At 52.3% G+C, this 12,204-nt stretch overlaps 5 protein-coding genes across 5 annotated transcripts; 4 read left to right on the top strand and 1 right to left on the bottom strand.

Annotated features, from left to right (window-relative positions):
• Positions 1-2,282: 2,282 nt before the first annotated feature.
• Positions 2,283-2,879, bottom strand: QC761_208440 (uncharacterized protein; the record flags this gene model as incomplete). Its single annotated transcript, XM_062876582.1, has 1 exon — positions 2,283-2,879. One exon carries the CDS (start codon positions 2,877-2,879, stop codon positions 2,283-2,285), a length of 597 nt encoding a protein of 198 aa, XP_062735185.1.
• Positions 2,880-3,485: 606 nt separating this feature from the next.
• Positions 3,486-5,263, top strand: hob3 (BAR adaptor protein Hob3). Its single transcript, XM_062876581.1, has 6 exons — positions 3,486-3,760; positions 3,832-3,882; positions 4,042-4,087; positions 4,156-4,229; positions 4,292-4,498; positions 4,554-5,263. The coding sequence occupies exons 1-6, from the start codon at positions 3,748-3,750 to the stop codon at positions 4,946-4,948; spliced, it is 786 nt and encodes a 261-aa protein (XP_062735184.1). The 5' UTR covers positions 3,486-3,747; the 3' UTR covers positions 4,949-5,263.
• A 2,228-nt stretch (positions 5,264-7,491) lies between these two features.
• QC761_208420 (uncharacterized protein) lies at positions 7,492-9,625 on the top strand (the record flags this gene model as incomplete). Its single annotated transcript, XM_062876580.1, has 3 exons — positions 7,492-8,307; positions 8,361-8,647; positions 8,711-9,625. Exons 1-3 carry the CDS (start codon positions 8,181-8,183, stop codon positions 9,623-9,625), a joined length of 1,329 nt encoding a protein of 442 aa, XP_062735183.1. The 5' UTR covers positions 7,492-8,180.
• A 311-nt stretch (positions 9,626-9,936) lies between these two features.
• On the top strand, positions 9,937-10,315 carry QC761_0040410 (uncharacterized protein; the record flags this gene model as incomplete). The annotated part of the gene is made up of 2 exons (XM_062872350.1): positions 9,937-10,105; positions 10,257-10,315. 2 exons carry the CDS (start codon positions 9,937-9,939, stop codon positions 10,313-10,315), a joined length of 228 nt encoding a protein of 75 aa, XP_062735182.1.
• A 63-nt stretch (positions 10,316-10,378) lies between these two features.
• Positions 10,379-12,042, top strand: QC761_208410 (uncharacterized protein; the record flags this gene model as incomplete). The annotated part of the gene is made up of 2 exons (XM_062876579.1): positions 10,379-11,344; positions 11,409-12,042. 2 exons carry the CDS (start codon positions 10,379-10,381, stop codon positions 11,760-11,762), a joined length of 1,320 nt encoding a protein of 439 aa, XP_062735181.1. The 3' UTR covers positions 11,763-12,042.
• Positions 12,043-12,204: the final 162 nt, after the last annotated feature.

Here is a 12,204-nt window from a genome sequence, read left to right as displayed (position 1 = left end):
GCCTGTAAGAAGCGTCATCCAGGAACTGGTCACTGGTTTGTGAAAGGAACTGACTTCAACACTTGGCTATCCACGCCAAATTTCTTCCTCTGGTTGAATGGGTTTGCCGGCTGTGGTAAGTCGGTCCTGTCTTCAACAGCTACCCAGTTGGCATAGAGACACCGGCAGCAGCAGTCCCGCCCCGGAAAAGTCACCAGTGGCTTGGCTTACTTCTACTTCACTTTCAACGACGAATCGAAGCAAGATGCTACCGCTATGCTTCGATCAGCAATCCTTCAGCTCGCTGGTCAGATTAAGACAGGGGAAGAGCACCTCAAACGCCTCGAGGATAGTTTTGTTGACGCCACGCCACCCGATGACGAACTCTTGGAGACTCTAAACGCCATAATCCGGGAGTTCGAGGACGTCTACATCATTGTAGACGCCTTAGATGAGAGCCCAAAAGACAGACACCGAGATGATTTGCTCGATGCGGTACAAGTAATACGAGAGTGGTCAGAACCTCGGTTACATCTTTTGGTCACCAGCCGTGACGAACAAGATATTCGGGAGTGTCTATCACCATTTGAAGACGGAGACATCAAAATGAAAAACGCTTCTATTGACTTGGATATCGTGTCCTTCATTGCTGCTCGTTTACAAACGAATCGTCGCCTCCGAGGGTGGAAAAACTATCGACAGAAAATTCAGGATGCTCTAGCATCTCGTGCTAATGGCGTGTGAGTTTTTTCAGGTTATTTGGTGGTCATGAGACGCTTCGATGTCAACAAAAACATGTGGATGTGTACTGATACATCACAGCTTTCGATGGGTGGAATGCCAGTTCAAAGCCCTCCAATCTTGTCCAACAAGCAAGACCCATCTCAACAGCTTGCTCGCCTCGCTCCCTCGGAACCTGGAAGACACCTACGAACGAATACTCCGGAATATCGACAAAGCCTTAGCCGAAGATTCCAGGAGAGTCTTGACACTGCTCTGTACCGCTGCATGGCCGCTTACAACCCTCGAGCTCATCCATGCAACGGCAGTGGAGCTCGGAGATAATCCTCAGTTCAACAAAGACAGGATACTGGAGGGTGATGACGAAATCCTCAAAATCTGTCCTGGCCTCCTCGCGTTCGACCAAAACAGCAACGTGAGGATTGCTCACTATTCGGTCCAGGAATATCTCGAGTCAGATAGGATAACAGGCTCACTGGCATCACAGTTTCACGTCGAGAGATGAGCTGCCAATACAGAGGTTGCTCGCACCTGCTTGACATATATGACGGATCAAGAAGCCTCCGAGTTGGTCGAGCAGTTTGTTATTAGCCCGAAAGACAAACAACAGGGCGAGCTCATAGTCGCCACTTTTCCACTCGTGCAGTATGCTTCCAGCAACTGGAGGGGCCATTATAGGTTGGCAGACATGAGCCACCCGCACCTCCACAGCCTTGTTCTGCAGCTACATTACAACTCAAAGAATGTGTCCGATCCTTTGCTGTTTTTCCGATGGGGCCCTGGGGAGGCTCCCATTTTTAGATCAGTTAGAGACCCCATAAACGCAGTCGCAGTCAAGGGTTTAGAGTTGGTACGTTCAAGCCACGGTGGTGAGGTTGGCTATCGGATACTCTGACTAACACCCAACTACCTCAGATCCTCCGCGCCCTCTTTGAGGCCTGTCCTGAAGTCGACCGAACCAATTTTCCTGCGGCAAGCTACCATCAGAGACCAATATGGAGCTCTACATGAGCCGTTGACACATGGCGTTGATCCCGATGTCGAGCTTCAAGCCGAGTTTGGCACTACAGCGCTATTCTGGGCTTTGTACTGGTCGCATAATGACTCGGCCCGGATCCTTTTACAGTATGGCGCCTGACCCAAATCACATATTCCAGACGCCCCAGGATGGTATCGGGTTTCCCGTACGTGATTGGTTCATAGGAGATGGGTTTGATGTGGAGGTTGTGACACCTTTTGCTTGTCGCTGTATGGGCTGATAATGAGAGGGGAGTGGAATTACTTCTTGATAACGGTGCCAGATCCTACCGTTGGGCGTCTTTTAGAGGCAGCAGCACACTAAAACGACGAGAAGGGTTTACAGCCGCTCCATAAGAGGGGTATACGGGGCAGCCAGGTGTTGGCTTGATGGGGAGACACATGCAGTTATTCTTCATTGGTATGGTTTTGGGTAACGGAGGAAGAAATTGAGGAACTCAGGATATAGACTCCTGCCTCCAAATTGGGTATCACAAAATATATCGGTACAGATTCTCTCACACCTTTAACCCTTGAAATGCACCTCATGAAGCCTCCCATTTCCTCTCCAAATCCATCAACGCAGCCAACAGCCCAGCACCTCCCTTCTCCTCCAGGATCCCTCTAGCATGCCTTGGGATCTTGCTCAGCACATAATCCGAAACCGACGCCCTCTCCCTCTCCACCGGCCTCCCAATCCCGATCGAAACCCTAGCCCACTTCCCGTCTGGATCAGCCTTCAACGAGGCGTTCACGCTCTTAATGCCGTTATGCCCCCTATGACTCCGCGCCCAATCCCTAATCTTTACTACACCCAGCTCCTCCTCCAGGTCATCATGCACCAGTACAACTCCCAACTCAGCTGGACTGAGCCCATTGTCAATAAGGTGCTCCCTGTAAGCCCTTGCGAACCATGTCCCAGTCACATTCATAACACAGGGGCTTTGCAAAAACGAATATTTTGGCCCGATGGAGGCTTCTGTGCTCTTCTTTCCGTGCCGCGCTACCTTGAAGGAAGGCTGCGTATCAGCCATCTGGTTTCGTAGAGCGTTGAGGACGATGTTGCCGGCTGAGTGGTAGGTGTTGCGGTAGGCTTCGCCGGGGTTGCCGAGGCCGACGACGAGGATGCGCCGAACAGACATTTCTGGTGTTTGTGACTCGATGGATGCTGCTGGTACTGTTTCTGGATCCTGAACGGGTTTTTGTTTGGACCGGTGGGACTTTTGTTTGGTCGTTATGCTGGTTGGCTGCCTCTGGCAGACTTTGGTGTTGTTTCTAAGCGTCTTTGCTGTGGGTGGAAACTTTTTAAATGGGCTTTGAGCAGCCGGCTGGGGAATTGCTTGTTGGGTGTGTGGTCTTTGGATAGAATGCAAAAATCAGTGAATGAAGGAAAGGGGCAACATGAGAGTCTATTGCGAGATCTTATAAATAAACGTATGGTCTACATTTTTGACATGAACCGTAAGCCTCCTCGCCGCGGCGAGTGACTCAATGGCATTCTAACTTTGGAACACAAAGCCGTTGTTCTGAGTGAGTGAGATGGCTTGAAGTGAGATGAGGATGGAAGGCTTGGTTTGTCAGCTGGCAAACAGACGGCAGCCCAGAAGCTCGGAGATGGCCCACTTGGCGGGGGATCTGTGCCGGGATTGTGGCTGTTCCTGGGCTCTGACGTCGTCGGGGCGGGACGAACGGCACGCACGCGGGTTTGGTAGGCAGTCAAGCGGGGCTCAGCCACAGTCCAACATTCGTCACCTCTCTCCATCTCAGCGGTTCAGATTCAAACCGGCCACAACGAGCATCCTAGCCAGCCTTGAACCACGACACTACCTGCGGCTGACAGTCAATCAGCTTTGCCTTGAATATCGCTTCATTCAACAACGACGACCAATACAACCGACGACTGTGCATTGCCCTATTCGAACAGGGGACGAACGAGCGACGCCCTGGAAACCCCTGAATTTCGAGCCGTAATAGACCAGGAATCAACCAGTCAACAACCAGTTGCCCATCATGTCTTGGGCGGGTACGTGGACCGCACCGTAACTTGAGGATGTACCAGAGACATTTTGCGCTGACCTTTTTGTTGTACTGCAGGCTTCAAGAAGAATGTCAACCGCGCTACGACGCAGGTGATGATGAAGACTGGTTCGTCCGTTTCGTTAATGCACTGAGAGCACCAACATCAGCGCCACACCACTTCCATGGCCTCGCCCCCAACGATGCCAACCACTACACTATACTCTACCGCCCCGAAGACGAAATCTCTTCTGCTTCCAAAATGCTGACTGTTCTTGGTTTGATCAGGCCATGTCGAGAAGACAAATGACAGGGATTATGAAGTTGAAGAAAGGTACGGATATGGCGCCACGCATGCGCTGGTTGAAAGAGGCTGGAACAGGAAACTGATATTTTGGATAGACGTTTCAGAACCATGGAGGCGGCATCGCTGCGGTTACAGAAGGAGGCAAAGGGATATCTAGATTCTCTGCGAGGTATGAGGACACACGGTGCCAGAAGGAACAGGTCGAAGCGGTAATGTACTAACAGACAACAGCGATGACGGCCTCACAAATGCGTATTGCCGAGACAATCGATGCCTTCTACGGCGAAGCCGGCGCTAAGGACGGCGTGAGCAGGAGCTACAAGCAAGCAGTAGAGGATTTGGATGCCGAAACGATCAAGGCGCTCGACGGGCCATATCGGACGACAGTGCTAGAGCCCATCTCGAGATTTTGCGCCTACTTTCCTGATGTGAATGAGTGTATGTTCCTACTCCCTGCCCCCGGATCCGAGGCCTTCTAACACGGGTAATTTAGGTATCAAGAAGCGCAGCCACAAACTCCTCGACTACGACGCACTACGTGCCAAGGTTAAGAAGCTGGTCGAAAAGCCCGACAAGGATGTTACCAAGCTCCCAAGAGCGGAGAAGGAGATGGATATGGCCAAGGCAGCATACGAACAGCTCAACGAACAATTGTGCACGGAGCTGCCACAGCTCATCGATCTACGCGTTCCTTACCTTGATCCATCATTCGAGGCACTTGTCAAGATCCAATTGCGGTTTTGCGCAGAGGCTTACAGCAGAATGGCTCAGGTGCAGCAGTACCTAGATGCGGACACTAGAGATCAGTACGCCGAGGGCCACTTGGATACCAGAGTCGAACAGGTGCTACAGGAGATAAGAGAACTGAGCATCAGTGGGACTGTGTAAAGGGGGTTGAGAGGGTGATTACTGGAAACTTGGATGGGACTGGAAATTCTTATGTTGTTGTAATTGGCGTTTTGAGATGGGACATTGGCCGGTTGGAACAGAGCCTGTATGCATTCTTACATACCCTATGCATGCTATTTAGCCTTCTTTTGGTGTGAGGTCTTCTTTTAGAAGTTTGACCTGGCAGGTTTGCTGTATTGCCCTTGCTGATTAGAACACAGGAACAAGCAGGCGGTTCTTCTTATTGGACATTTTTAATCCTATGCATGCTTACATCGCCATCATAGTCATGTTCACCCATGTTACATACCTGGGCCTGCAGCATGTGGGGGCTATCTGGAAGTTATCAAAGTTCACATCACGGCCTTGAAATTACTCCCAATTTTACCACTTGTTTTGCCATGTGGTAGCTGGGAAGTATTGGAGGTCATAACCGAATGTAGAGTACACCGATGGCTTCTTTCATGTAGCTCGCCAGCATTTTTTGCCCTGGGAAATAGCGCCCGAGTGAGCGATGTTCTCTAGGCGCTGTCGACCAACTCATGTGGTGTATTTGAGAGCAGTCAGCGATGGATGAAGATGACCCCTTAAACGTCAATGGCTAGGCCAGGTATGGAAAGGGGGGTATTATATTTTGGTTTAAGGGGCCTCGCCATTGTTTACATCAGTATCACTGGGCACTGGGCATATATGACGGGTACTCCGAACCGCTCTGCTCGGCATCCGAAAAGTATGTACGGAGTCGGAGAGGAGGGTCACATGGTTACGGGGTTGACACTTTGGGACGGGAAACGGAGGCGGAGAGGCGGAGACGTCTTGGCTTTTCCGTTCCCACTGTTTTTCAAAGACACCAAGTGCATTGAAACGTCACCATGTATTTTGTGGAGTTGTCGCATTGAAGACAGATGACCCATCGGTTTGGATGAGAATGTGAGATCGACGGAAGCGAAATGGGAAGGGGAGGTTTGAATGGCTTGTGTTTGGCGCCAAGTGTGGGTTGTTTTGAAGTTGGGAAACTGGGAAAATGTTGGACTTCAAAAGAGGGAAAGTGAAGCAAAGAGCATTGGTGGAGGACAAATCCGAACTGCAGTCGCATGTCCAATGACTCCATCACTGAGCATTTGGTTTTCTCTAGCTTCCATGACTGTCCAAGCACGGTGACGGTGTTTTGCAGCGTCATTGTCATAGATGGTGTCATTTGGTCCAACAATAAACCCTGTTAGTCAACCACAGGTCAATCGAAACCCGCCGAGTAGTTGGTTGGCTTCTGATCGTCAGGGCGTCAAAGGGATCAAAGACAGCTTCAATTGGCTCTCAGAGACTGAGACTTCAAACTGAATGCATGAAAGTCGATTGGAGATTGACAAGGCAAGGCTGAAACAGCGCTGAAGAGACGGGGGGGGACCTTGCAACTGGCTTTCAAGTGCTGTTTCGGATCTGGCCAGGCGCTCTGAGGATTTTGGTAACAGCGGCTGGCGGATCTCTCCGGCGTTTAGTTTTTGGCGCTACGATTGCCCCGGATCTGCCATTCTGCTGGCCAATGGTTCCGATCGTGAAAGGATTCTTTTTCTGGAAGAAGACGATGATCACCTGCAAACACCCCGTCGCGGCGGCAGTCGGAAGGCGTAGAGAAACAACAGCAAGAGCATGAGCGACATGTTATCAGCACCACACCAATACGCCCGAGCTCGGGCCGACCATCCACCATGTTGGAATGTAGTGAGGGCCTAGACTTGATTGTGATGGTGGGTGGTCGCTGAATAGCATGCTGTAACGATTTCAGGCTATTCTGGCCCAAGCAGGTGGTTTTTGTGTCGGATGCAGGAAGAGCTTCCTCTCAATATCGACCTACAGGTTGCATGCTGGTGTGGGTGGCACCAGAACTAGCGTGTTGGCGGAAATGGTACCGGATCATCATCTCAAGTATATTCACTGGGTCCGGCTCTTATTCGGTGCGAATAGCTCGTATCTGGATGTGCTTGTGAACAGCACTCGACTCATTGATGGCCGGTAGATGGGGGAAGCAAGAAGAGTTGAACGCGACACACAAACTGCTGCGCCTCAACAAGTGGGTTGGTCGATTGGGAGCCAGACGCCCAGAAAGCAACGGGGACCTTGTCAATCGTGCAGATGTCTTCGGAGACATCCCAAGACATCCAGATCCAACAAGTGACAGGTCTCCATTCAAGGTGCCCACAGTCCACAGTCCCACAGCAGCAACAGCTGGTCAGGGGAATGGGCCTCTTGTGTGCTACCATAGCAAGCGTGCCAGCAAGCGTTTCGACGGGGCGAATCAGTCTAGGGAACGGGTGCCTTGATATTTTAGGACAGAAGCCTTTCTCACCAGTCGCGCGTCTAGATGCTGGTTCCATTTTACATGTGAGAATTGAAGGACGGTGAGGTAAGTGGAAGGTGTCTGGTGATTCCTGCTGTCGACGGTCCGCAAAGCCATTGCAGCTTCCATATCGAGGCGGCATGAGAGTGATTTCACGCTGCAGCTTCCACTTTCATCCGATATTGCGTCGACAAAGCTGTCCGAGATGTGGCCGTGTCTGGGCAACCAGCAGAATGGGAAACATCGATCATTCATGATTGAGAGATTCCGCACCCGCTGATAACAGACTGATACCCCAGGTCCGCAGGTCAGCTGTTGGTGGGCATGGATGATGGGCCCCCCCTGTAGTTGCATGTTTAGCGCTCTGCAGCCACCGCCCAGGGTGTGAGTGGCCCCTGGCCCGCTTGGGTTTGGCGGACCCCTGTTCCTAGCGACCAGCTACAGGATTCCAATTCACCCGTTTTGACGAGTTTCGCAATCAAGAGGGACGGTACGGTGCAAATCTTCTCGTGGCCATTGAATACATATCAGAGCCCTTACTCTCTTTTCCCAGACTCTACCTCTGGCCTCTCTTTTATTCGCCTTCCTCGACTGCATATGACCCTGCTCCCGTCCCGAAGCAGTGCTTCCCAACCTTTTGCCTTTCTTAATCGACTGCCGTCATTGTAACACGGAGGAACGTCACTCATTACGGATACCACACCCCAACCCAACCACCACGACTAATTCAAGAGGTTGGAGCAGCCGAGCTGTGCGCTGGCAATTTCCACCGGGAGACACCCATAAGGACACTATCCGCCATCTGTCCCACTGCTGATAGGACATTTCTCCTCTTTTTCCTCATCTGCACATACTCACCTATACCGCCATCTGCATCGTACACACCAGACCCTCATCATGAATATTGGCAAGAAGTTCGACCGCGCCTTCCAATGGGCCGGCGAGAAGATGGGCAGTGAAGCAAAGACTACCATGTCTGATGACTTCAAGCAGCTCGAAATGGAGATGGCTCTTCGTTTTGAGGGTGAGGTTTCCCATCACACTCCGAAGAGAGGTTCTCGTACTAACAGGACACAGGCATGGAACGCCTCCAAAGGTCAATGAATCAATACGTCAAATGGGTTGGCCGCCGTGTCGAGGCTGCGGAAGACAGAGAGAAGGGCCTCCCAGCTGCCTATCTGGGCCGCACAATGGTTGCACACGGCGAGGAGTTCCAACCAGACTCCGACTTTGGCAACTGCCTCATAACGATGGGTCGGGCCAACGAGAGGGTTTCCGCAATCCAGGAGGCTTATGTTGGGGAGGCCACAACAACCTGGCTGGAGTCGCTGGAGAGGTCGCTGGCTATGATGAAGGAGTATCAGGTTCGTACACAACTACCGCTTGCTTCCCCATGAACCTGTGTCTAACCAATTGTTTTTGCACAGGCTGCCCGCAAGAAGCTCGAGAACCGCCGCCTTGCGTATGACGCCAGCATCTCCAAGTCCCAGAAGGCCAAGCGAGATGACTTCAGAATCGACGACGAGCTTCGCGCCGCCAAGGCCAAATACGAGGAATCTTCCGAGGACGTTGGGCGCCGTATGCAGGACATTCGGGATGCTGAAGCTGACAGCGTACGGGATTTGACGCAGTTCTTGGACGCCGAGCTCGACTACCATGAGCGGTGTGCCGAGGAACTCAGACGTGTTCGCCAAAACTGGCCAGGAGCACCGGCACCCGGAGGCATGAGCACATATGGCAGTATCGAACGGCGCCCAACAACTGGCCGTGCCAGATCGAATACGGCGCAGAGCTTCTCTGAGCGTGCTCCTCGGGTGAGCAGCCAGAAGATCTACGAGTCCGACGAGACCGAATCGAGCGCACCACCTGTCCGCATGCCTGCGTCTCGTACTGGACGTATCGGCCTTGCAGTTCAACCTCAAAATCAGCAAGACGGTACGGTTCGCCCCACCATCAGCAAAGCTAGTACTTTCCAGGGCGGTGCGAGTCTGGAGCGGGAGCGTATCGGCGGAGGTCGGATATCCGGCGCCAGCACTCCAAGCTCGGTGTACGGCGTCAACCAAAACATCCCCAACGTCAGCAACTTGCGTGGCCAGTTGCGCCCTGTTAACAAGATCGTGACCACCAAGGACGATGTGTTTGGCGACCGGGATGACGACACGAGCGATACGGGAAGCCCGGATTGGGGCCGTAGCTCAAGTCCCGCCACCAGTGTAGGGAGCGCGAGTCTTACACGCACGTCTAGTTATCCTGCCGTGAAGAAGGCTCCACCGCCGCCTCCTCCGAGCAGATCCAAGAAGCCTGCTCCTCCAGTACCAGCGAGACGGGAGGTTGGTTACTAGATGTTCCGGGTAGGGTGACGCGACATGATGCGTGTGGTTATGAGGCGGTGAAAATGGGCTCTCTCAGCCCCGGGAACTTAATGATGCATTGTGGGATACGTGCTATGTGGATTTTATAGCGGCAGGAAATATCGGTCAAGGAACGAGTCTGGTTGGCGTCTGGTGTCGCATTCTTCTTGGTTGGTTTTTCGTGGGCTGGATCCGCAAAGTTGAGAAGGCGTTATCAGTTTAGGGATCCTAAAAGCTATTGTAGAAAGGCAGGCTCGGTACAATCCTGAAGGGCCTTCAGAGTATAGTTAGAGAGCTATAAAATGACATTGATGACACTGATGACATGGGTGATTGTGTTGTTGTTTTTGGGTGATGAAATCGGAGAGGTTGGAGTGAGGTTGGGGATGGACAGGGGTAACGGCCAGACCCGCCACAGCGTTGCGTTGGCCCCTGTACAGCCAAGATCTGATGTGGGGCATGTTCACCGAGGTGAGCGCCCCGCCAGAGCATTTGACCTCACCTTGATTTTTGCCAGCAGCAGGAACACCTGGACGTCAACGACAACGTTCGCGCCTTTGTGTCGTGGCAGCGGTCTCCCACGTTTCGCGAGTTTGTAAATGGGGCTCTACTAAGCAATCAGAGAGCTTCAACTTCCCACCTGAAAATCCCGAATCGAGCGATCGACCAACCAAACACTAAAACAGTCGAACATATCCACGAGCTTGCGATTGCGATCCGTCAAGACGGCTCTGACTGCCCATCATGGCAACCGAAGACGCGCGCTACCGCGACTCCTCGCAATACCGTCTCTGGTCCTTCTCCCCAACCCAGCTCAGCGCCCTCCGCGAAAAGACCAACGCCGCCGCGCGCGCGAGGATTTCCGAGCGTTTACTTTCCCACCCACTCCCCGTCTCGACATCAAAGCAGGACCTCTCGGCCCCAACCTCCAACGCCAACACCCCCGACCCAGACGGAAACAGCCCACCGGCCCTACCGGAGTTTTTGACTCCAGCAGAGGAGCTCACGCTGGTGGGGTACTACACCTCGGAAATCCTCCGCGCGTCGGAAGCCCTCCACTACGCGGACGAGATCAAAGCCACGGCCGCCATGTTCCTAAAGAGGTTCTACATCACAAACAGCATCATGACGTACCCGCCGGCGGAAATGTTTTTTGTCGCGCTGTTTTTTGCGTGCAAGGTCGACACGGGACATGTCAACCTGGCGGAGTATACGAAAATCTTCAATAAATCCGCCGAGGAGATCCTGGCGGGGGAGTTTCTTCTGTGTCAGGGGTTGAGGTTCGCGTTTGATGTTAAGCACCCTTATCGTGCGCTTCGGGGGGCGATGATGGAATTGGCGAGTCTGCCGGATATGCAGAAGGACTTGAAGAGGTTGGATGAGGCGGAGGCGAAGGCGAGGAAGGTGCTGCAGTTTAGTCCGTTGATGACGGATGCGTACTTTCATTACACGCCGAGCCAGATTATGCTTGCTGCGTTGAGTTTGGCGGATAGGGGGTTGGCGGAGAGGTTGATTCAGGAGACGTTTCATTTTGTGGCGGCGGAGGGGAATGATACCCCCGGGGGGGGAGGGGGTGATAACAACAAGGGAAATGAGGAAAAGGCGAGGGTGATTGGGAGTCAGATTAGGGATAAGGTGCTGGGGGCTATTGAGGGGTGTAGGGATATGTTGAGTAGGGAGTTGCCTGAGAGGAAGGATTACTGGCTTAATGTTTGTTTCTTTTTTCTTCTTTTCTTCCTTCTGTTGTGAAGGGAATGCTAACATTGTGTGATAGAAACAAGTCATCAAGACTCAGATCACGCCCCTGCGGAAGAAGCTTCTCAAGTGCAAGGACCCGGAACGGTGGAATTTGGTGGAGCTGCAGAGGGTGAGGAGGGAACAGGCGGCGAAGAAGATGGACTCGGATGATGAAGATGATCTTGGGGGTGGGAAGAAGGTGAAGAAGGAGGAGGATGGGGATATTTTTGGGGGTGATTTGGGGCATAGTGCCAAGAAGAGGAAGATGACGGTGAAGAAGGAGGAGGATCCGTTTGGGGGACCGATGGTGAAAAAGGAGGAGCCCTTTGGAGGGACGAAGGTGAAGAAGGAGGAGGATTTGTCCTTTGGAAGGTTTGGTGGGGCGTTGTGATCTGAGGCATGGTTATATTTAGGAGTTTGGTGCTGGGCATTGGAATGAGGAAAGGGATTTTGCATGGGCATTGGCGTTGGGCTATGACTTATGCACACAAGAGTAAAAGGGTTGCGGATCGGTGTGGGTTTGTAGATATGGGATCTCTAGACCAACACATTTTTGGGATATACACCACTAAAACGAGCATGACAGTGAATACTGGAGATGACTTTCTGGGATCGAGTTTTGAACTAGGTGGTGGTAATCTCTAATTCGACTGCTGCCCTCTTGCCTTTCAGGCCTCCTGCTGACTGAGAACACAGTCTTACCAACTCCCGGGGTTTTGAGAGCCAGGTTATTGCACCAGGGGGATGGCAAAGCGGGGAGGAGCGTCTTGAAGATGCAATTTAACTTCCTCTCGTGACATTGTGAAGCTTATAAGAACATCTCGTCAAAGAAA

Source organism: Podospora bellae-mahoneyi, chromosome 2, assembly GCF_035222275.1.
Source record: "Podospora bellae-mahoneyi strain CBS 112042 chromosome 2, whole genome shotgun sequence".
In the NCBI taxonomy this organism is placed as follows: domain Eukaryota; kingdom Fungi; phylum Ascomycota; class Sordariomycetes; order Sordariales; family Podosporaceae; genus Podospora; species Podospora bellae-mahoneyi.
The sequence above is the reverse complement of the archived record's forward strand: the minus strand, read 5'-3'. Positions and strand labels throughout refer to the sequence as shown.

Excerpts from the sequence above, each read along its gene's own strand:
- hob3 (XM_062876581.1), top strand. Across the intron at positions 3,883-4,041 it reads GCAGGTGATGATGAAGACTG|GCCATGTCGAGAAGACAAAT; the intron begins GTTCGTCCGTTT and ends TGGTTTGATCAG. Across the intron at positions 4,230-4,291 it reads ATATCTAGATTCTCTGCGAG|CGATGACGGCCTCACAAATG; the intron begins GTATGAGGACAC and ends AACAGACAACAG.